This window comes from Agelaius tricolor, unplaced genomic scaffold (assembly GCF_023055355.1).
Source record: "Agelaius tricolor isolate 1412-34295 unplaced genomic scaffold, bAgeTri1.0.p SCAF_4, whole genome shotgun sequence".
In the NCBI taxonomy this organism is placed as follows: Eukaryota; Metazoa; Chordata; class Aves; order Passeriformes; family Icteridae; genus Agelaius; species Agelaius tricolor.
The window spans coordinates 32,514,568-32,539,658 of record NW_027269264.1 but is presented as its reverse complement, the minus strand read 5'-3'; the positions used below and the strand labels follow the sequence as shown (position 1 = coordinate 32,539,658).

Below are 25,091 nucleotides of genomic sequence, written 5' to 3'. Positions count from 1 at the left end.
TAATTGTAATAAAGGCAACTTTATTAGGATGCTTGAAAGTGCAGGTGTCTTGTCCACAATTATGTATTAAGACAGATATACAGCATTACTCTTTATTGTATACTAAGTGTTATAGCCATTTTCTGACAGAAGTGTTCAAAGAAATTTAAACAATTTCCTTTGCTGCAACATTATATTAGTTGTACTAAAATTTGACAACCACAATGAATTGAAATACACTGCAAAGAGGCAAGCTGCACAAAGCCACCTTGACGAATGATACAAGTGATCATACCATTTCCAAGGAAGCAAAGCTTTCAAGCAAATCACATGCATAAAGTGTTTGTGTTCTTTTTCAGAGCACAGTATTGTAGCTAGAACTGCTGTATCATTTCACAGGCAGAAAAATGCTGATGTCCATATCCCCAACAGCCTTCTCAGATCTATGCCGGAAACATCTCTTGCACTCCCCAAATTTTTATTGCATGATCCACTGTTACCAAGAATCTAATAAAAACCATGTCCAGAGGGTGAGTCAGACTAGTATTTCTATTCAATTGATTAGGGTTTAATTCCCTCTCACTCACCTTGTGGTAAGTGGAGCATGAATATTCAGAAGACTTAAAAAAACTTCCGTAACTCCTAAACAATTGCTGAATTTGCAGAGATTATCTTTCAAACACAGTAAGCACCAGTATCATCTCCTGACATGAGGAATATTATGGAAGACAGTCAGATTCCATACCCGACATATTGCTGGAAGGACAAAATCAGCTTTATAGAACAAAGGCCTCCTTCTGGAGGAAAACAACCAAAGAGTCAAAAAATAAGGAAAATCTAAAGGCAGAAGTCACATTGATATGTTTTAAAAGCAGGGGTAAAAAAGTATGGAATAACCCCATCTTTGGGCGCAAGTGTAAGTGTGTATACAACACTGCTGTCAGTGTGCATCTGTGAGCAAGAGGAGAGGCCTGAGAGGAGGCATGGTGCCAGGGGAGGAAATACACCCCGTGCAAAGCTTAGTACACGGCCCTATGACTCAGACATGCTCTGTACACCTCTTCAGAAACTTACCAGAATGTGACAAGAATCCCAAACAACACTCACCAAACATATCTTTGCTTTGCAATTCCTCCCTCTCTCCCCCATACTGAAATTTCTCTAACTTTTATCATAGCATTCAAAACCAAGAAGTTGTCATTTTTGGCTACATTACTGACAACATTTGAACATTAAGGCCTCCTTCTTTGGTTATACTGTTATCAGAAATTATGATACTGCAGGTAAAACAAGTCAATACACTATTGCATTGGAGATCAATGCAAATGATTACGCTTAATGTTATATTGAATTTTTCTTCCCACCTAACTTTTAAAATCATACAAGGCACAAATGGCTAACAAGTTTTAACAAGGTTCTGTCTCTTCCTTGCTGTTCCTCTTTTGGCCCTGGTTTAACAATCTTCCGTGGCTTCAAGTGATGACAGTGGGTCCCTTTCGTCCTGTCCTCTCATGAATCTGAGATATTTTCAGCGCAATTGCAATAAGAGGACTCAGGACGGCCTAAAGATGAAGAAATACATTGAATTACATAAAGCAGAAATATCAAAAGACATCTTACATTTATAAATCCTTCTTTTAACTGCACAATTATATAATAATAATAGTAAATAAGAATATCAAAAACTGACACAGCTATGGTGTCTATTGCTGTTATACTTGACACAATGAAGTATCATGCTTAGCATATGTTTTGTGAAGTGTTACATTGAGTATATCTAAGCTATGCAGAACAGAGAAACAATAAATATACACTGTACTGATCACTCTCTGTGAAACGGGAAATGTGAAGCTCTTTGAAATCTGCAGTAAAAAACAACCCAGAAATAACAGAGGTAGACCAGCTTCTATTCTGATGAGGGGAAATCAAACAGATGATATTTTCTTCTTTCTCTAAATACACTTAATATGTGAAGCTTAGGGTCAGAAGGGACTGTAACAACCAACTACCTTAACAGAATTCACAGAAGTGTGTTTTGACTAATATCACATGCAACTGTATTAACAGGATAAATTCCAACAGAACAGCATGAACTTTCAAGTTTCAGGCTACAGACTTTATTAAACAGCCATTTATAGGCTTGAATGAGTGAGTACAGATGATAGCTATGATAATACCACATGAAAATCAAGTAAAACACAATTTTTTAAATCACAATTGGATCTTCTTTCAGTTAGTTAAATGATCCACAAAGATAAAATGGCAGAACTGAGTTTTGTGTGAAAATTTTCTTTTCAGAGACTCATATATTTGGTTACCAAACTAATTCTTTTATCCCTAGAGATTTTCTACAGCTGTCTCTTTCAAATAAACTAATTCCAGCTTCACATACATTAGGTTTGAGAATCAAATGAAACAGAACAGTAATTCTGGAGAGCCGAAATTTACAGATACCTTTTTTTATAAGCCTGTATAATCAATACTTTGAATCTGCTTCAGACACCTGACAGTTTCTGACAGGATGAGGTGTTTCTTTACTTATGCAAACAGTCAGACAGTTAAATCAAAAAGAGTGAAGAGACTAACTGTGCAAGCAGAGTCATGGAACAACTCCATGAATGCCACTGGTGTCAAGTGAGTTTATGATTAAGCTCAGTTATGCACAAGTGTGAGCAGTCTGACATGTTATTATTAAAAAAGCTCCATATTTGTAGATATCTATCTTCTGAATAATCACTGAAGCAGAACACAAGTCTATTAAAGTCAAACATACTTAGAGAAGATTAATATGTAGAGCACAAACTCATATCTGTGAGCAAATGCTGCAAAAGTAAATATTAAAATGTGCCAATTTATAAGGTCTGGATGAGACTAAAGCATTTGAAGTTCTCCAGCACACCCCTAAGAAACCTCTTCCTTATTTAATCTAAAAAGTACAAGAAAAATCAAAAAGCAACTGTCCTGACCCACTTTACTGGATCCTGCTTTTTTAGGCAAGAAATGCACTCTGAATTAAAAAAAAAAAAAATCCACATTGAACATTTTACACAATGCTGGAACAAAAACACAGAATCAAATGAGTTTATGTGACACCCATTTACAAAAACAATTCAGCCTGCCAAATGATTCCAATTACTACTAAGTATTCTGCTTGTTGCAATCATGCTTCTCAACAGAGAAAGTCCTTTTTTAATTCTGTCTTTCCACACTTCAATTTAATTTTTATACTTTCTTCATCCAAAATATGTAAAAAAGGCAAAAGTGCATAATATAGGGAATGGCAAGAACAGGACAGAATAACAAGAAACTAGGACTACATATGCCTTTTAAAAATTCCTTTACATCTGCCATGAATAGTTTATATTTCAGCTGCAAGAGATAAATCTCAGCCAACAATCACTTATCACTAATATTCCTCTAGAAAGACTTCTATATCTCAAGGAGATCTTTTGTAAAAGTATTTTTTATTGGTTCTGTCTACTTGAAAAAACTGTAAAACTTTACTATTGACATTTCAACTCTAAGTGACAGTTGAAATTATTCTGGATGTTAAATAGCCCACTTATCTCTTGGCAACTGTTAAGGACATATGGCATGTTACCCTTTAGATAAAATATAAGAATTGAAAATTAACAGAACTGACTTAATCAGAATCTTGCTTTAGTAATCATAGGTAGAAGTTATATCTCTAAAAAAATAGCTTGGAGGAATGATTACGAGAAAATAAATCAAGCAAGCAGATATCTAACATCAGGCACATACAGATTAAAAGCTTTTTCCTTGGGAATAATCTGTACCAGAGCTGTCAGACACAGAGCTGTATAATTCCTCTTGGCTTGTTAGCAATTTTTCTGTCTGTGATCTTGCAAGAAAATTCCATACAATTTCCTCTCTTCTAATCAAGGTCACAGAAAAGATTTTTCCCAATGACGCATCAGGTTTATCAAAAAGTTAGGAAGGGCTGAAATGTACCTGATTGCATGTTAAAAAGCTCAGCATTGTGCCTGTACATCCTGCCGTAGGGGCTCAACACAAAGCTCACCACAGTGTGCTTGCTTTGGCCTTCCATTCCAAAAACACCCAGAAGTCTTTGGAAAGGTTTATGCTAACAGCCACCTGCTCTAAGGATCTAAGGGATGTGGTTCATTGTGAAACAAACTGAACTGACTCTGTAATATGCACAGCACTGGTGGTGTTCGCTTGATTCAGCTGAGAAGAACACATTCCACAGAAAAAAAGGAAACTGACCTCTCTAGTCTTGTGCATAGTCTGCCTGTTAACTCAAACAGAATTACAATAAAGGTCAAGAAACCAGTTGTTCTGCCTCTGGCAATAGAGGAGGGCAGGCATGAAAGGTGAAATAAACAGGAGGAAAATGGAAACCAAGTGGAGCATGAACTTCTCTTATGTTCACAAAAGATTAGTTCTTTTCTAGTACAACTGAAGAGCTTTAAGGAAAAATTAGGTTTGATTAACTAATTTCCTTGATTCGTGGAATATTTGATAACTAGTGTCCCATGATTTATTTCCTTTGCAGTCTCAGTTGATTTAAAATTTCTTCACTCTACAGTATGACTTCGAGAAGAATCTGAAGCTAAATTACCTGAATAGCACAAACATGCTGCATTATCTAAGTGTGTTCAAACAGACATAAGTCTCCACATTCCTCGTGTCCTCTGAGAAAATCTTATGAATTTTAACAGTAAAGGCAAAACTTTTATTATGGTTCAACTCCAGCCAGCAACTAAGTGCTCCACAGCTGCTCGCTCACTTCCCTGACCCTGGCAGATTGGTAGAGAACTGGAAAAATGTAAAACCCATGGACTGAGATAAGCACAGCTTAATAACTGAAATAAATTAAGATACAATAACAAAACTAATAATAAAAGGAAAAAGAGTGAGGAATAAAATCCAAATAAACTCACACAAATTATGCATAATGCAGCACCCACCACCCACTGACTGATGATCAGCCTGACCTGAGCAGCCATCAGCTCCTCACAGCTAACTCCCACACAGTTAATACACCAAACAAGACATGCTGTGGTATGGAATATCCCTTTGGCCAGTTCAGGTCACCCATCACAGCTATGGTCCCTCCCAGATTCTTGTGGACCTCCTCACTAAGAGAGCACAGGAGACTGCAAAGTCCTTGACATGGGTTAACTTCTACTTAGCAACAACTACAACATCAGTGTGTTATCAGCATTATTCTCATACCAAATCCAAAACAGCACTGCACCACCTAGTAAGAAGAAAATTAATTCTAGCCACATGAAACCAGAACAATTTCATATAATTTTTATGGACTGTACTGTCTGTTCTGATAGCTAAACAGAGTAATGCTAAAAACCCCTCAAAAGTAAACAGAGAGGCAATAATTGTCTAGCAAACTGCACTTGTGCTTAGTGTTGTATGTGCCTTGCAAAAACCATACAGATTCCTTTATTTTTGTCCCAGTGAAGTGATATAGAACCCAGGACTTCTGGATTGTTCATCTCAGTTCCCTGCTCTTAGACCATCTCACACCATAAACAATAATTTTCTATAATCACTCATATATACAATCACATATAACAAAAATTTCTCATATACCAAACAAGATCCACCTGCAAATCAGAGGGTTTTTCTCTCTGCTTCTCACTTTTCAAAGCTCATTTCAGAAATTCATGAAATGAATCTTTGATGATCAAGATGTATTTTTAGCCTTTTTTTTTTTTTTTTGTGCTTTTTAATTGGCTTGCCTTTTCCAATAAAAACACAAAGAAGCAAGTCCTGCCCCAAAGTCTTTGCTTGGCTACTGCTAATCTTATGATTAGCATAGTAGCTAACTAGTCCGTTATTTACTAGTCTACAGCAAAAGTAACTGAAGTATTTGTGAGTCACTGCATCCCATTTGAAGAGTACCCAATATAGACTGCACACAACTGAGGGAATTGGTTGATATAATTGCACAGCCACTCTCCCTGATATTTGAAGTCATGGCAGTCAGGGCAAGTCCCAGGTAATTGGAAAAAAGGAAAAACATTGTACCCACCTTTAAGAAGGGTAGAAAGGAGGAATACTGAAAAATACTGACCCGTCAGCCCCACCTCTGCCTGGGAAGATCACAGAACAGATGTCCCTAGAGCTGTGCATACGTAGGACAGGGAGGTGGTTCAGGACAGACAACACAACTGCACCAAGGGCAGATCCTGTCTGATCAAGCCAGTGGCCTTCTGCAGTGGAGTGATGGCATCAGTGGACAAGAGAAGGGTTACAGGTGTCATTTATCTTTATTTTACTGTAAAGCCTTTGGCACAATCCCCCACACCATCCTTCTCTCTTGACTGGAGAGAGATGGACTCAGTGGGTGAACTGTTCAGTGGAATTGGTTTGACAGTCACATCCAGAGGGTGGTGGTCAATGGCTCAGAGTCCCAATGGACTTGAGTGAAAAGTGGTGTCTCTTGGGGGTCCATAATGGCACTAGTGTTATTCAGTATCTTCATTAATGAAATGGACAAAGGGATCAAGTGCATCCTTAGCAGATCTGCAGATGACACCAACCTGAGTGTTGCACTTGACACACCTGAAAGATGGGATGACATCCAGAGTGACCTGCACAAGCTTGAGAAGTGGGCCCATGGAAATCTCACGGAATTTTTAAGACCAAGTGCGAGGTGCTGCCTGTGGGTCAGAGCAGCCCTGGTACCAGCACAGGCTGGGGATGAACAGATCCCAGCAGCCCTGCCCAGAAGGAATTGAGGGTGCTGGTGGCTGAGAGGCTGGACATGACCCAGCCATGGGCACTCCCAGCCCAGAGAGCCACACGTGTCCTGGGCTGCATCCAGAGCAGTGTGGGCAGCAGGGCCAGGGAGGGGATTCTGCCCCTCTGCCCTGCCCTGCTGAGACCCCACCTGCAGGGCTGCATCAGCTCTGGGCTCCCAGCACAGGAAGGACAGGGACCTGTGAAGCAAGTCCAAAGGAGTGACACCAAGCTGAACAGAGGCATGGACCACCTGCCCTATGAGGAAAGGCTGATAGAACTGAATATGTTCAGCCTGGCAAACAGAAGGCTTGGGGGTGGCCTAACTGCAGCCTTCCAGCACCTAAAGGGAGCCTACAAGAAAGAGAGGAACTTTTTACATGTAGTGACAGGGCAAGTGGTAATGGATTAAAACTGAAAGAGCACAGTTTAGATTAGATACTAGGAAGAAATTCTTTACTGTGAGGCTGCTGAGGCACTGGAACAGGCTGTCCTGAGAAGCTGTATATGTCCCAAACTCCATCTTCAAAGTCAGGTGTGGATGGACCTCTGAGCAATCTGGTCTAGTGAGGAAGGCTGGAGCTACATGATCTTTAAGGTCCCTTCCAACCCAAAACATTCTATAATTCTGTGACTCTATGTCAACACCTATTTATTGCTGACAGAACTCACATAATAAATTATAATGTACTGTAAACAGAGCTAATTAAGTCATTAGCAGAATAATGGGGACTAATGACTACTGACACTCTTTTCAGGACATTTACCCTGAAACAGCAGCACAACACGTGGTTGAAGAACACACTGGATTTACAAGTACAATCATGGCAGCTCATTGCTTTCTTTGCCTTTGTATATGAAACTTCCTGTTTGAATCTTATCCAAGTTCAATAATACATCCATGTGGCTAAACAAAGGACAAGACATGTGGGGATGTACAAATATCAAATATTGAGGTAACATAACAAAATAAGGCTGTAAGTGAGATTAAAGGTCAACAAAGTCTTATTTTAGTAGTTCATGCCCATTGAACATCTCTCTACTTTTTATAACTGTATTAAATTTAGGAAAACTCATAACTCTGTTCACTTAGAAAAAGATACATGCCAATGCATAAAAGTCCAATTCATGTAAGATTTCAGAGAGAAGCCTGTTGTTTGTTATAATGAACTGAGCTTTCTGAAATGCTAGTTGGACGTCTATTTGAATAGTTAAAAACTATTTAAAAATAGTTAAAAACTATTTAAAAAGAAATACTTTTTAAATATAAATTTTCCATGTAAAAACTATCTGGAAAGCACTATTCTCAGGAATGCCCAGTGATGAGGGGCATCACTTGTGACAAGCCACATCAACAGAGTGATGTTCAGTTTTAGAGCAGAATATTTCAGTTTTAGAAAAGTGTTCAGACTTTGTTTTAGATCTAGATTGCATCACCACTCTAAGTTATGCAATATTCAAATGAGTAATATATTGAATTGAATTTGATTTGTTTGAATTGAAAACATTGAGTTGTTTCTGATATACTTTGGACAAAGTATGATGTTAATTTTTCTTTATTGCTCCTGATTTTCACTGTTGATACTGGCTTGCAGAAAGAACTGAACAGAAAAAAGCAGCAACCCCTTATTTCGCAGGTGTCCATGAAGCTGCTTCTGCAAATTTCTTTAAATGGATCATTCAACAGCCAGAAGTCATGGCTATTCACATTTGTCCATGACCTCAAACATACATTATTGGCATGTTTTACCACTTTCCTCTGAAGACCTTTGTTGTAAATCAGGAAGTTGTCGGTGCTTTATGCTAGGTAGAAAGTACTACCAATTAATTGTACAAAAGATAGTACTAAAATATGATTTGGGTGACTCTTACATTCATTAACACCCATGGTTTACAACACATACTGGCCTACATATAAACTGGAACAAAAGGTCAAGAAGGTCCAGTTCAACTCAAAAAGTGCCACAATTAGTGTTCCAGAATAATATGCACATCTCAACATGCTTGGAAGATGTAGCTCAGACATTTACTTATCTGTGAAAAATTCAATGTCAAAGACTGCAGAAGCAAAATAAAAGAACTTGAACACTACCGTAAAGTTGGATGATTAATTTTGGAAAAGGCTTTGTCTAGAAAAGGAAAGGGGGTGAGGGGGGAAAGGATGCTGGTATGAGGCAAAGTCAAGCTAATTACCATAAGGATTCCACAAAATGGAACCTCCAACATGACTGAGTTGCCTGTCAAGATGGAGACATTTATTTTCTGTCACAAAAAGCAAAAGATGTATCAAGGTATTTTTGCCTTTCAGTTCAGGTTTTGACTGGAATTGTCACCAGGCAAAAACATGGAGCAGTGCATTATCTAAAACAAGGTGCTGGAAAGACATGGTGCAATAAACAGGACCATCTGAATATTTACTTAAGCAGCTAATCATCAAATAATCTTGTTTTGCTTTATGATATAAAAGGTATGGAAGGGAGATTTTCTTGATCAGCTGTTTCAAAAAGAGTGCAATAATACAGAAACCACATACAATTGTCTCCTCAGCTACAGAAAATATAATTCAAAATGTAACAACTTTCTTAAATACCATAAGGTAATACATAAAGTATACATATATAATTAACATACTCCTTTATGTCAGTGGTTTTTCCATAACTGACCATTTACATATATGCTGTGTTCCTATTACTGACAGCAAATAGGCAACAAAGTTCTTGAAACTACAAATCTGTCACACCTCTTTTAGATGCGTGCATGTCAATATGAACTTTGAAGCAAACTGAACAATAAAGGAACAGTATCAGGAAAACTATGGCACCCCTTTTTAACAATGCTGTTTTCTGAAAAAGGAGTATTTTATTCACATTCTTTTACATACTTCACTGAAGACTATCAAATGTTCTCCTGGGAAACGTTTAGTTATTTTTGTACATGAGGATCTCCTAAAATTTATGCACTGTCTTGAAGTCCGCCATCTGCCTGTCGGATACAACCTATGACCTTGTTGTTTCTAATGCACTCATGTTGTTGGCAAAGCATGCAGCCAGGGCAAGGAAAGAGAAGCAGTGGGAACTGTGCAATATTAAGCAATGAGAAACCAAATAAAGAATTTATTGTATTAATTGAGATGAAACTTCTATTTATCCCAGATGTTATGCACATGGCAGGAGATGAGGAGGGTGTTTACAGTACCATGTATTTCCTGAGGCAGTCTGGATATCAAAATGCCTGTCTGCACTGCATAAATGCAGGAAAGTCCCTGTAGCAAGTTTCAAGGCAATGACGTTTCTGCCCCTGGGATTATTTGTTCACTAGTGAATATTCTGATTAAACAGCCAAAAGTGCTGTGATCTGACAGGCTCTGTTACCAATACAGAAAAAAAATCCCTTCCAACCTTTTTTCTGTTCTTGGGAATAACAGACCCTTTTGGTGTGCTGAATAAAAGACCAAACTCTGAAATCCTTGAGGACAGTCATAAGCTATTCTGACCTGTTTAGGATCCCCTGAGGACTTTCCCCTGCACCCTGGCCAAGGTCCATTACATCCTGTCCATGGGGTGCTGGTCCCTGCCTGAGCTAAGCAGGAGTGCCTGTCTCCAGCCTTATCTCTGCCTCTGCTGCCTGGGTGAACCTCAGGCCCATGCTACGGGCAGCTTCTTTCCCTGAAAGACTGCTTGGATATATGCTGTATCTTGTCTCCAGTTTTGACTTTGACCCTGTCTCCTAAGTAGGTTTACTCATCCTTGTCTCCAGCTTTGTCTCTGGTTCCATTTCTGCTGCCCCAGATGAACCCTGCCTCTGATCCATCACTTGTTGAGGGAGCTTTCTACCAGAGAGCTGCCCTGTCCTCCTCACTTTCCCTGCTGTAGGACTGTCCCCTGGACAAGGAGGGCGCTGCCTGTGGTGCAGCAGGAGGCCTGGCTCCTACTGCCTTGTGCAGCAGACCCATTCCTACTGCTCCCTGGACATGGTCTGTATTCTGGCAAGACTTCATGCACCTCTCTCAAGCAAAAGCAAGCAGAATTTAATAGATCATATCTTCAGGCATGGGATCTGCAACATTTCTGTGACAACTGAAGCACTTTTCATGACTGATATGCGACTGTTTAAAAGCGTAAGAAGAAACTCACTAAGTTTATGGTCAGAATCTGGTGAAGCATCAAACACTTACCTAGAGTTCAAATTCCTTTGACAGCATATGTGCTTTCCTAGATTTGCATTTGCATTCCAGTCATGAAGACACAACTACATGAGACTTAATACTATGGAGTTTTGATTTACTACAAGCAAAATGCTTAACTTCTTTTCCATGAAATATCCTTAGTCCTCTCTTGTATATCACAGCATAAAGAACATTTACTGAGAAGAACTTATGAGTGTGGAGCGTGATTTATTTTATTCATTGCATAAGGCATCTGCTGGACAATCCAGCAGCTTGCTCTTAAGCTTTACTCTTCTTAAGAAAAATTCTGGTTATGATATGAGATAATTCTGAGACAGCTACAAGTCTTTCCCTTACAAGGAATCCCTACATTGTTGAGACTCTGGTATCCACATTTCCTAACTGTACTCTGATTGTGAAGAGTCCTTGGGATGGCCTAATTAAGTGGCTCTCAGATAATCTCCTTCAAAAATGGTTATCTTATTTTTTAAGTACTGTTCCATAAATCAAATCACAACTCTAAAAAACTTCTGAAAAAAATTCTAACTAGAATGACTTCTCTTAACAGACTTGAAGTCATTGATTAAAACTGCTGGTCCTTCCTCAAAAGGTGTACACTTACAAGACCAGGGAAATCATCTACAAACACAGTACATGGGCCAAAGCATTGAGTGCTGCCTCTGATCAAAGATGAAAACCTGTAGCCACTGCTATTACCGAGGCAGTGCTTTACTTACTGACCTACTACGATCCTGTTGCATTACCTGTGGTTCCTTATTGTGTTGGCTAGGATCCTTTTCATAACTCTCTGCATAGATCCGCAGAGTAGCTCTCACATGACTAGAAGCACTCATTCTGAAGATGAGTCTGGAAGCATCTGAAAAAATAATCCGCAGCCCCTAGGAAAGGAGAAGGAACATCATACATGGAACATCATACAGTACCTTAACAAATCACCAGCCACTGCTCCAGAACAAAAGTGAAAGGAAAAGTCATCTGAATGCCATTCTTCTTTCCCCACATTGGGGGGACAACACACTCATTACTCTTTGTTCTCGGTTGACTATATGATGCTTTTATCCTCAATTGTCTTGTTCTGTTTATGCTGAATAATAAGTTTTGCACCTTTAAGACATATTCCAGAGAGTGAAGGGGGGAGAGACACTGCACTCACTCCTCCACACTCCTGCTCCTGGACTGTGATGTCTGCGGATGGATTTGGATCTCTTCCAAATTTACCCTGAACCAGGACACTCTTTTTTCCCCTCTGAACACTAAAAAAGATGTTGTGCATTCCCTCCCACTCCTAATAACAAATACTCTCTTACTGTGGTTTTTCTTTTACTTGATTTGCTCTTACTCTGTTTGGCAAAGCACAAAATCAACAGCCTGAGAAACAGGTATAAGATCACTAAGGGTAAGTGGCTAACAAAACAGCTACAGAATCCCTGGATCAAAAAATAGCTGTCAATAGTGAATACAAGAGACAGGACGAGCTGCTACCCCTCAAATACTACACAGCAATATATGACTGCAAGAATTTTAGTAAGTCTATAGTACAATTTGGAAAACTTAAGGTGTTAATTGATTTCAAGTACATTACTTCATGCACATTAACTTGTGCATAATAAAGAGGATTGATTAATTAATTAACTAAAAATTTGCTCTTTGCTGCCATCTTCACATCTTTTTTTCTTTTATCCTCCCCCCATTGTACTGCACATATGAACATTTTTTTCTACAGACCACAGGTCATATTCTTGGATCCACAGCTTCTGTACAAGAAGGCCATTAAGGCCAGAGGACTAAATTGCACAGATAAATTGTTGTAGTGTTGCAATATTCTACCAGCTGTGCACTAATACACATTCTAGTTCCATTTATGTAAATGGTATCCTTAGACTAAGTACAGCCTATGATAAGCCACTGAACTTTTCTTCCCCTTTGTCCTTCTGCTGTCAAAGGTCTAGTGCACAAACTGAGATCCTTGTTACTTCTGTTTAAAAGGCAGTAAGCCATTAAAAAATGAAAGAAGATAATTAAAAAATATGCATTTTATTTTTCCAGTTTTATCAGCAGCTTGTCAAGACACCGATGTTGGAAATGCAGTGTGTCAATATTCTAAAGTATACGTAAAACCTAAGTAAAACCTTTGTTTCCTTAGATATATGCCAAAACATCTTTAGCACCATATAAGGCATTGTTTGATAATCACAGACTCATAGAATGGTTTGGGTTGGAAAGGACTTCTGAAAGTCATCCAGTCCTGATGTCATCAGGTCATCAAGTTCACTGCAGTGGGCAGGGACATCTTCAATTAGTTGCTCAGAGCCCCATTCAACTTGACCTTGAATGATTACAAGGATGGGGCATCCACCATCCCTCTGGACAACCTGTTCTAGTGTCCCATCACTCCCATTGTAAAAAAAAGTCTTCCTTACATTTAGTCTAAATTTATTCTTTTAGTTTAAAGCCATTACCCCTTGTACTACTGCAGCAGGCTCTGCTAAAAGAATTGTACTCATATTTCTTACAAGCCCTCCTGAAGTACAGAAAGGTCACAATAAGGTCTCCCTGGAGCCTTTGTCTCTTAGTATAATGGCCAACTTTTACCTCTCATCCTTATAATTCAGATTTTACGTAAAAATGCCACTGGTCCCATCCCTGGCTTGCTGGACTCTCAGGAGCAGCATTTTTATGTGCTGATATGTGCAAAAACACAGTACAGCTTTAAAAATTAGAAGTCTTCAAGAACAACAGAATGTTTCATTTGATTTTAAGTCTCATTATTGCAGCATGACAAACAATATTAATGGATTTCAAGAAACAGAATTAATCAGAAGCAACGGTCTGTGTGTATTGTTTGTTTTCTATTTTCTCATTGCTGTGTTTTCTGAATATGTTGTTTATTAACACTGAATAACTACCATGTAGCCAGCTTCTCATTCATTGCAGTTACACTGAATATAAATCTCTCTCCCCTGTGTTCTGGGGAATAACACTTGGCACATGGTCCTGAACACTTAGCTGAAAAATCCACACAAAGCCTATGACAGTCTGAAAGAGATAGCTGCATTTAGATGATGAGCAAGCTACCCAAGGAAAATGGCAGCAGTGAACTGTTGTTTCATTTGCATAGATCAATAACCTCTCCAATTTAGTGTGCTTGGAGAATCCCACTGAGGCTACAGACATATGAAGCTAGGAATGTGTCCTTGCCAAAGGACAAACTGGTTGAACTGTACTCTGAATAAATAGGAGCTACTCCCTATGAAAAGACATGCTTTCTGGTTTTATGGGCTCCCCTTCAGAGTCTGTCTGAAAAACCAAGTCATGTTTCTCTGTTTGTGTTACATGGTGATATGATTAGCAATTATATTCCCCATACAGAGTAAGTGCTTTGGACGAAAAAATTAAGGGAAAGAAAAGTGCAATTAAAATTCACAAGCTGCTTTTTGAACTACAAAGGTCACGAGTTAGCCATGTCTGTAATTTTCCACTCGACTTGGATATGACAATATCCTCATATCTTGTTTCAGCAGTAATACGCAACAAGAAAGTAGCACAGTGGCAGACAGGCTGCTCATATTTTCTGGAGGCAATGATGAATGGAAACTACAAGGACTCTGAGAAGAAAGGCATGACGATAGTTTTAATGGCTTGTAATATCATTTCCTAGGGTCTGTTTAGGTCAAATAATTTAAAAACTAGAGAAACTATGACCATAAAAACATAAACAGCATAAAATCAGGACAAACTTTAATAGGAGTCACAGCTCATATTCTAGTTACTTGAATATAAATTTACACCTGGTAAAAGTACATAATGAATTTCGAGCACATAATGAATTTTGAGCACATAATGAATTTCCAAACACTGAAAGCTCAGTTTGAACTGCAGTTCTTGATAACCAAGGAATCTCAGTCCAGAAGGAGCTGGTAATTTGGGCTAGGGATGTCAAATATGCCTGCACAGGCTACAACCTTCTAAAGTCTTCTGCATCCTACTGGCTACAATAGATTTTTTTTTTTTTAATGGATAGCCAGTGGAGATTTCAGACAGCAAATTGCAAAAGGGAAGACCTTCTTTCTGTATGGTATTTTCTGCTGCTCTGGAAAAGGAACCCTCCCTGTACATGCATTGCTTTCAACAGGGACTTCATCCCATCCTATGCTCACTGCGTCACTATTGTCCCCAGTTATGTACAGCAAGCACAAAATAAAATAAAGGTGGATTATCTTATCCAGGCTGAGCTAATCTTAAGTAGGAAATGCAGTATCTATCACAGCAAGGGAAACACCATCCCATAAATAAATGGACAGTGTTGCCAGCTGAACTTCAGAAACAACACTGTTGGAGACAATATGACAGCTGCAAAATTTTGCTAATCCATCACTACAGACATACCTGTCTTTTGGTCACAGTGCCATCCACAGGATCTATGTACTCAAAGCTGTCTGTTCTTTCCACACTGTAGATATTGTTACCCACAGCAAACTGCTGATGGCTGAATGATTTGTCAGTGATCAAAGCTTCCAGGTCTCTCATTATGAAATACGCTGTTCTGGGTTCCAGTGCTTCGTAATCAAACCTTGCACATACATCAAAAAAAAGATAGAATCAGAAAGTAAGTCCCCAGAGCTGAGAAGACAGTTCTGCTTTCAGAGAACTCGATATACTCAGAGTTAGCAATTTACTACTTACTTCAAAAATTAGAAATGTACCACCGAAATACTGATTGCAAATGAAACCAGCACACACATGCCAATCCTGTGCCATCCAACCATTACATGTGTGCAACCACAGTTCTGCATTGGCCACCTGACTCTAAAATCAACAGAAAGCATCTAGAAAATGCAATTTCTAAAGCAGCACAGAAAACACACAGCTAGCTTTCAAAACTTAATGACACAATCAGTGCAGTGCTCAACAGACAAGTGAAATAGAGAGAACTTTGCTACAAGTTTTGAGGAACAGCTGTGTGCAAAAGATCTTACAAATGGCAAACCCTGGATTAAGAGAGAGGCAGAAGCAAAGATGAAAATGACAGCTAGAACTCACCATACTGAGACCTTAATAAAAATAAGTAAATGTTTTTATCTTTGGAGGAGTTATCCTGAATTGGAAGCAGGCATAGGTTTCAGCTCTCACTAAAACAATGTCACATGGAGGCACTTACAGAAAAAAATGCAGGAACAAATCTTGCTGGGATTATGTTTCTTTTTCAACATCATGTAACAAGGTGCACCTATATATTCCACAAGTAAATAATTCAAATCTTTCTGCCATTCAATATTTTAAAATTACTCATATGCTAGCAGTGACATATACATGTAGCTCCTTTTTCTTACTCCTCCAAAAAAGCCTGTCTACAAAACAGTCATAATCTGAGGCACATTTTCATTCTGTATGAATGCACACCTAAGTGCAGCTGAGCACATCTAAACAAGCAATGATTGTAGCAGAATGCTCCTATCAGCTGCGTAAGTGCCTTTTCCTCAATTTTCTCACCTGCAGTAGTAGTGCCGGCCAAATTTCGCCCAGTGATCCCTGACAATCTCCTCCACACTCTGCTTTCGAGCTGCAAGGATTGAAAGCCAAACTAGCACAGCCCACAGTCCATCTTTCTCTCGAAGGTGGTCAGACCCTAAAGAGACAGACATTAAGCACATTGTTTGGTATCACTGCAAATCTGAAAACAAGGTAAGAAGGCTGGGAAAATGTCTCATTTGACTGTGCATGCCACATAAAAGTAATCAATAGTACTAGCCCCAGCACCTCTGATATGTTCTAGACAGAAAACCAGAACTAATGCTTAAAATGTGATCTATTTATACATGACAAAGCTCATACTTGCAAAGTTAAATAAACATCTGTGCAAGTATCTGAAGATAAACAGTAGCAGTATGAAAACATGTGTAGTCATTATTCCTTCTTACTGATATACAGTGTTTTCACATCTCTGCTGCTGTTTCCCAGAACTGGGCTAGATATGCGAAACCCAGACATGAGCTGAAGATTCTCCTTTGTAGAGTCAAGCTCAACAGCATCTCCTTATCTCTGCAGATGTTCATCTGCAGATGTCAAACTGCAGAGAAAGAACTTCCCAAAATTGGGAAATTTCCAGAATGTTCATGACCTCCAGTCAGGACAACAAGCAAGTGCTTGAAATGATTCTTCCAGAGCGAAAAAAGAAACCAAGCAAACTAGAGAGTGGGACTGCTCCCTTTTTTATACTTCTTCCTACCTCTCAGTGCTAAAGAAGACTGGATGCTCCTGTCTAGATCCCTTCATAGGTTTGTATTTATGAAGAAAAAAATTGTTCCAACAACGAAGACTAGGAACAGTTTTGGAATCCCCCACACGATTCAACATGTGGTCTCAGATCTCAGTAAGATCCAAGTCCACTGGCACACAGTAAATACTGTTGGCAATTTTATAAGCTAACAGACTCAAGAAACTTGAAGAGATATCAAACAGGTAGCCACTGCTCTGGCATAATACTACTAAATTTGGTTAAAGTTTGTTGGCTGCAGCCTTAGGGTTTTCTGTCTAGTCACACATTATTTAAACCATGAGTACAAAGCAAGTGCAGCAATTCAGAAGTTTTGTTTACTTCATGAAGTACCTACTGATTATGGAGGCAACCAATTAAATTATCTGTCCTTAGTTAACAAAAGAGAGGAATCTAAAAACTCTTATGCTGAAAACCTGTTTTCTGAAATATTCTCCTCCTCAAACACAGAAATCCTATTGCAGCAAGACTGCTTTGTACAGCTTGGCTTTACATAACAGGCTGCAAGGTCCACACAGCCAGCCATCTGTCAAAATAGCAGTGTTTTGCTACTGGCAGAGGACAGTTCCCATAATATAAATTGATGAACTGAAGCTGTTAATCTGGTGAAAAATTGTCAACATATTAAAGCCATATAAGGAAAATAACAAGATGTGCAGAGAGACACCATGATTCCTAGGTCAATCACTGCTGTTACCTTGAACTTGCAATCCCTCTTCTTGGGAGAAAGCAACAATCAGCAGCCTCTGCTCATATGGATTTTCTAAGAGCCCATTGTCCTGGGTCTGCCACAGATCTGCCTGCCACTTAGGCTTCCTGCATTACATTCAACCTCAACACTGTTTATTTAACATTAATTATTTTTAACATTAAGTTAACTACCACAGGGTTAAATAAATGCAAATTACTATTCAGCACAATATTCAAGCTGTATAGGAATGATTACTGAACACTTGTTGATGAGGATAAAGATTTGCCTGAAGATTTTGTTTATGTCTGTGTGTTAGGTTTTACAGAAAACAAGAACACTCTGGATGGACTTAAGAGCTGAGACAGTAACATGCCTTCACATTTGCAAAGTAGCTGTCATGATAGTAAGAATATCTCTTTTTTGCTACTGGTTCTGTAATCTGCAAGCTCTCTGCAACAACAGCAGTGCCCTATTACAACAGCCAGAGTTTAGGCCTGGTGCTTGAGGAGCTGCTGGAAGAGGAGACACAGCTCACTCTTATCCCTGCTCCAGTACCGTGAAAGCACGGAGTGCCAACCAGTCACAAAAAAAGGGCAGGGTTATTTATGAGCTCTCAAAGCTTTGCAAATAGCTTCAGATAAGAAAGGAAAACAAACGTCCCTCTACAGAGAGTCAGTCTCTCAGACATTCAGGCATAGAATCACAGAATTGTTAGGGCTGGAAGGGACCTTAAAGGTCATCTCTCACCTCTTCTACTCCCTCACTGCAGAAAGGGAGTAGATCAGCTTAAGGATATCTTCTACAGGAACAGCAGCAATATGTCCTATGTATAATAAAGGCAAAGCAGGTAGCAGAGTCACAGTCATTGTCACCAAAGCCAAGAGTCTGTTCCCAGATAATGGTGCAGGCTTCTGCCGCTGCCACCAAAAGAGAAATCCAGAACAGAGCTTTCACTTCCCCGTGATATATTGTTCCTCTGGTAACAGCAAGGAAAGTTATTACATCACCACAGGGGCTGGGGACGCTCAGGGGACTGGGAAGAGCAGGGCAGGAGCAGCCAGGCCAGCAGCCAGGGCCTGCCCAGTCCCACCACCCGCACAGCAGGGCAGCTGGGGTACCAGGGCAGCCCCAGCTCCAGCCATCAGGCACCTCCTGGGAATGGGAATAGGGCAATACCAGGCCAGGATGTGGGAGCATGGACAGGCCTGGCTTTGGGGAACCCCTGGCCTGGCATGGCAGAGCTGTGGGGAGCTGGACACTGGCCCTGCTGCAGCATTGCTGGGGTGCTGCACCAACAGCCCTGGTGCTGCTCCTGGGCAGAGTGAGGGAGCCCCAGGGCCCAGACAAGGCCCTGGTAACAGCAGGCTCACCCACCATGGCTGTTCCTTTCCCTCTTAACCTGCATGTCTCCCCTTTCAGCCACTCATCCTTAGCACAGAAAAAAATTCTGTTTTGCCTAAAACGTCATCTCTGTTGCTGATTATCAACAGCCATTTAAATGGCTTAAGTGTCTCAACAGACACCAGCAAAAGTGGAGACATGGAACTGAGCTTAACCTCTCAGAAATTTGTCCCAATATGAATGACCACTTATTCTCCTGCTACATAACACTCAGCAGGCTGCAGGCCAGAAAATCACACAGTAAAGAGCACTGCAGTCCTTCAGCAAAATGGTCTATATCATGACAATGGAACAACGGGCTACGCTGAACATTAAAGAGATGAGTTCTGATTTAGCAAACACTTTAAGGATATTTCACTGAACCAAAATGTTCTAGTGAAACATGGACAGAAGCATTTCTGAAGAGCTCTTTGCTACATTCTGAACTTTGTTCTGGTATGGCTTAAGTGCATAAATCTATATGAGGACAGCTGAATGTATTATTCTTCATAAACATTTAGCAGATTTGGCATGTTCTCTATCCTTGCATGCCCCTCAGGACATAAATTGTTGCTTCCCTGGAAAGAGAAAGCAATGGGAGAAGGTAACCAAGAGACAAAAGTCTGGACATCTAGGATCTGGATAACCTGATTCTATTTCAGAATCAAAAATCACCAATTTAAAAATACCAGCCTGACACAAGAACAAAAATTCTTTGTGCCCAGAAAGTGTTTCAGTTTGTTAGTATTAATGGAAGTGAAACTAAAAACATTGATCAGCTGCATACATATATGTTCTTGTACTTATTGCCCTTCCTCCTTTCAGCAAATTAAAATCTATTTCTGCAATTTTGTAACTCTGATTTTCACCATCTGTAGGTGTCTTCACTTGCTCTGTCTTAACTTAGTCCTACTGCCCAGCTCACATTGTAGAAACTCTCGGGAGGGAGTTTCTGCTCTGCTGCCTCAGTTCAGCTAACACCATTCTTTGCTCTACAGATCCAATGAATTTGCAGAGGCAGACCTGTCCTGAACAAAGGGAAGAAGGAAAAGGTGCCTTGCAGCTCTGTATTCCTGAAGTTGCAATACTTACACTGGCCCCAGCTTTCTTGGGGCTCTGAGTAACCTCAGGATGATTCTCAGTGCTACTTTTAATTGAAACATCCTGGAATTAATTAATTCCTGATTCTGTTCAATGACCTGAAGCAGAAAGAGACAGCAGAAAAGAGGAGTAAACGAATTTTTTTTCTGATTAACCCTTTATATTTAATTTGCATTTGTAAGAGAAATTATAATAACTGCAAGTGTTTCAACAAATTATTTTTAAGTTAATTCATTATTTCTCTATATAACAGTAGGAAAAGTTATTTTTTTACTACAGTTAATGGCTATGTCCAAACTCAGAGTAAACAAACTGGGTAAAACTCTCAGAGCATGTTCCCATTCATAGAGAAGTACGCCACTTACACAGTCTGCAATGGAAGAAAAATCTTCAGAGGCAGTAGCTTGAGAAACAAAGCAAAATCATGCAAATATGTTCATATTATGATTTTTCTACTATGTGAAAGCTAATTTTTTTCTGTATCTGAGACATCCAATTCTGATAGGGAAAGCAAACCTTGTGGGTCATATGCATGAATAAAAGATAATTGCTCTTCCATAAATTAGTAATCCCAGTCTATCATACTGCATTCTATAAATGTGATTTTAAAACAAGAAAATCACAGGAGTTCACAAGCTCACACCAAATAATTTTGTTTGCACATACCTGAGTCTTACAAATTTTTCATCCTGCTGAAACTTAGCAATATTTTAGGCAAATGGAGATTTAGGGGCATTCTGATCTGATCATTTTTTCAAATTACTAAGATTATTTTAGATTTGTATTACTGCAATGGGCAATCAAATAGCTCATTTGTGGCTTTCATTCATGTCAGCAATCACACATTTTTATACTCTCCACTAGCTCTTCTTCCAAATAATCTTTCAGGAGAAGGGGGTTGATGTTAATAGAATCTGTGAATTTGGAGATGAAGCAAGCAAATTATGAAAGTTGTAGCATTCAACCTGAAATGGTTTAAACTGCAATAAGATAAATCAGCCACACAGTTCTCCTAATCCTGATTAATAACTTGCTGATGAAATTTAGAAAGTAATTGCTGCTGCCGAGGCCTTCCTTTGAACTCTGTGCCGGGCATTAGTCACAGAACCAGAAAGCTACTAACCTCATCTGACAAGCTCCCCACACTGCTACAAAAATGGAAGAAGTTTTTAAAGCATTGGTTTAGCTCCAAGATCAGCTGCCAGAAAACAAGTTTGGGAAATACAGCTGTATGGGATGTTTTCAACATCTTTTCTCCTTTTATAGCAGAAAATTTGCTTTTATTTACTCACCACACCAAAGTCCCTTATGTTATAAAACCAGGGCTCTGTACTACTTGGAAATTTCAGCTGGGCTTTATTACCTGGCTACACAAACAACTGATTTCCAATGCAGTTTGATGAAAAAGGTGGATTTTTAAAACTCCTTTCTCTTACACAGAGCTGTGAATTTCCCCTTCTGATCACTACGTAGTACACTTACATAATTATTCCATGCTGAAAGCTAAAGAAGTGCCAAATTTCAGTTCCCTAAATAGGTATGACTGGGCAAAAGCTGTAAAATTGATTCAAATGCCCAATACTGGCAGAAACATGTGAGGGTCACACAGCTTAGGACATTACTAAAAGATTCGCAATAAGGTAAATATTTACTGCTAAAAACAGATCACATTGCTAAAGTACTGGTCATCTACAAATCAGAACATGTCTTAAAAATAAACCAACCTCCTGGCATATGAGGACACTTTTCAGACATCTGCACTGAACTGAAAGATGATAAGGAAATTGAGGCAGTGAGAAAAACAAACTTTAGACATCACAGTCATTACATAATTTGCCCCAAAAGTGTCACAGGATCACAGAATGGGTCGGGTTGGAAGGGACCACAACAGGGCATCTGGTTCAATCTCCCTGCTCAAGCAGGCTTATCCCAGAGCACATGGCAAAGGATTGAGTCCAGACGGTTCTTGAGTATCTCCAGTGAGGGAGACTCCACAACCTCTTTAGGAAATATCCTTCTGAATCATACTTTTTTACACAGCAACAACACACGGACTGAGGAATTCAAACCCCGTGCTCAAGTTCTCTGGATGCCCATGGAATCGAATCTTGAGTGTCCAGATTTGCCTTTAGATGGAATTGGATAAAACTGGAGATCAAGAGGCTTTCTGCACTGAAGTGCTGCAGGTACAACAAAGTTAATCTGATCAGAGCATACCGAGATGCCAAGATAATGCTGTAGGCTAGCTCTCCATGCTGGCCAGCAGTATGTTCTTCAAGCACTCATTTACGAGAGTTAGGATTTATGAGGAATCTAAAGAATTGATGATAGAATAGAAGAACCAGACAATGTAAGAACACAGAGTGGTAAGGAATGTAGAGACCAGTCTAAGGTCAGGTCATGCAACTTTGGAAGAGAGGCTATAGTACAGAAGTTTTATAGTACAGAATTGTTTTAAGGCCTCACATTGTTTAAGGCAAAGAAAAATGTCAATGGCAAGTGAAGAGAGGTCAGGGTAATTTTCTTGCCTATCTAGAACAGTCAAACTCTAGAGGCACTTCCATGACCTCCATGAGTGTTTCTCTTCCCAAACACAAACACTACTCAGGAAAATAAAATTAGACCTACAGAGATCATATTGTCCTCATTGTTACAGTAGGTCAAAACACATTTTCATTTCTATGTGACTGCTCTCCAGGGATAAAATCCACCAGTACTTGGGACAACCTGCTTAGCAATACCTGAATGTGCTTTTGCAATGTGAAAGGGAAATCTGATGTTTGTCTTTTTTTATAACTGCACCATAAAGTTTAAATGGCAAGTTACCTCAAAGAAGACACGGCTTCTACTGAGCACAATCAGTAATTCCTCTCTTCTCCCTCAGTCAGAAAGCATCTGAAAGAGTCCTACTCAACACCATCAGATGAAGATGGTCTAGGATAATAACTCCTCAAGCTGAGACAGAGCTGTGGCAGTGGTTTGTCATGACATATGGCACATATGTCATGACAAACCACTACTCTACATATAAGCCTACATGCAGCAGGAGGTGCTGCACTCTGCAGGCTAAGGTACCTAGATATACTTCTAGATATACTTCAACATATGGGAACTCACCACCAAAACTCTTACAAGCTCCTTGTAGTTAAAATCCACACTTAACTTTCTTCAGTAGGATGATGAAGCCAGGAGTTTTCTTCCAAATAATTTGTGTGCTACTGAGGTCCTACCAATGTCTTTAGAACCAGACAAATTTCACCAAAGTATCTGGTTTTGCATGCGCAAGAGGAACTTCAGTTTTTAGACAGAAGAGGTATAGAATTGGCCCAGTGAAAAAGCATTAAAAAGCAGTGAGAGTTGAAAACTCCCCAGTTCACATCTCGCATGGGTTAATGGAAATGCACTTCAACAACACACAACAAATAGCAGTACATTCTGAAAGGTAAAAGATCTTCCTGCCCTTCTCTCCTCAAATTACATCTCTCTGAATGACCTCATAGAACACACTGTAGAGGAAGTTTGCATTCAAAAGATATAGTCAAGGCCATACAAACCTGTGCCACTCAGAGCAAGTAGTGAAGGCATACAGTTTGCCAATCACAGGACATAGGTTCCCATTGGCAACAAAAAGAAAATGATCATTAATTATAAATTTAAATTCTCTTCCTTTTTACATATAAGACCCCCAAAAATACAACATATTTTTTATTCTTGCATCATAGCGCATTCAGATCCATAGAGCAAACAAGAAGATAAATACATGAAGTGCTATGTCTATGGCTGTTTAAGTTATCATTCTTTTTTAAAAAGCAACATTCTGCTCTAATTGATCCCAACCAACAAACATAACACTGGACATAAATCAACTAAAGCAAAATGAAATTTGTAATCAAGTTTCACTGCATGGTAATTAATTTTCTACAAAGAGCTGCAGCCAAGGTATTACACATTCAAAATAGAGAACTCCATAACTCCATAACTCACATCAAAACATAGAATAAACTACTAGCCAGGCAAATTATTAAGTTATTCTGGTCTGTGCTTTTTCAAAGACTTGTAATATAGCCCTACTGATAAACAAAAAGGAAGAATTTCTGTGCCAGAATCCAGGAAAGAAAAAAATAAACACTCTGAAATTTATTTTATCATTCTCATCGACTAAAACCACATTTATGTACATTTATAGACTACATACTTCAATTATTTGCTCTATTTCTTACTGTCAATACTATATTTCTGATGGCTCAAATTTGTCATTTATTCTGCATTCTGTTGTTTGATTGGTTCTTGGGACTGATATGGCAGAAATACCTAGGGAAAACACAAATGCTCACATGCAAGTGAATTTCTTCTAATGATGATTTTATCTGACACTTGAGCAATTGTGATGTTCCAAAAAGGAAAGTCTGAAACAGTTTTCTTAGATGTACCATCAGATATACCAATCCTCTGTACACCTAATCACATTAGGAAAAAACATGTGGCTTCCATATAGGCAAAATCCCTCCAAATGCTGCTGCAGTCTGTGAAGACCTGCAGAGGAACGAGTGAGGCTTTTTTGCATTATGTTCAAGTCAGAAGAGGCACCTCCAGAAGCTGTCTGGGCAGCAGTAAGGTTGCTTGCCTCTGCTGAATATCCATTTCCCGTATTTTTCATGCCTCAAGTGCTGAACACCATACTTACAAGATGAACCTCAAGATGTGAACAACAGAAAGTTCTCTGTTTCAGCACG

The 25,091-nt window shown here is 39.2% G+C and overlaps 1 protein-coding gene across 1 annotated transcript in view; it reads right to left on the bottom strand.

Moving 5' to 3' along the window:
• Nucleotides 1-25,091, bottom strand: part of PGM5 (phosphoglucomutase 5) — a 69,124-nt gene continuing 44,033 nt past the window's right edge. The window contains exons 8-11 of the mRNA XM_071425156.1: nt 16,403-16,538; nt 15,299-15,482; nt 11,656-11,790; nt 1-1,541 (exon numbers count right to left, since the gene is read on the bottom strand). Of these exons, the coding sequence (XP_071281257.1) occupies nt 1,452-1,541; nt 11,656-11,790; nt 15,299-15,482; nt 16,403-16,538 (545 nt within the window). The 3' untranslated portion in view covers nt 1-1,451. The remainder of the gene's footprint in view (nt 1,542-11,655; nt 11,791-15,298; nt 15,483-16,402; nt 16,539-25,091) is intronic.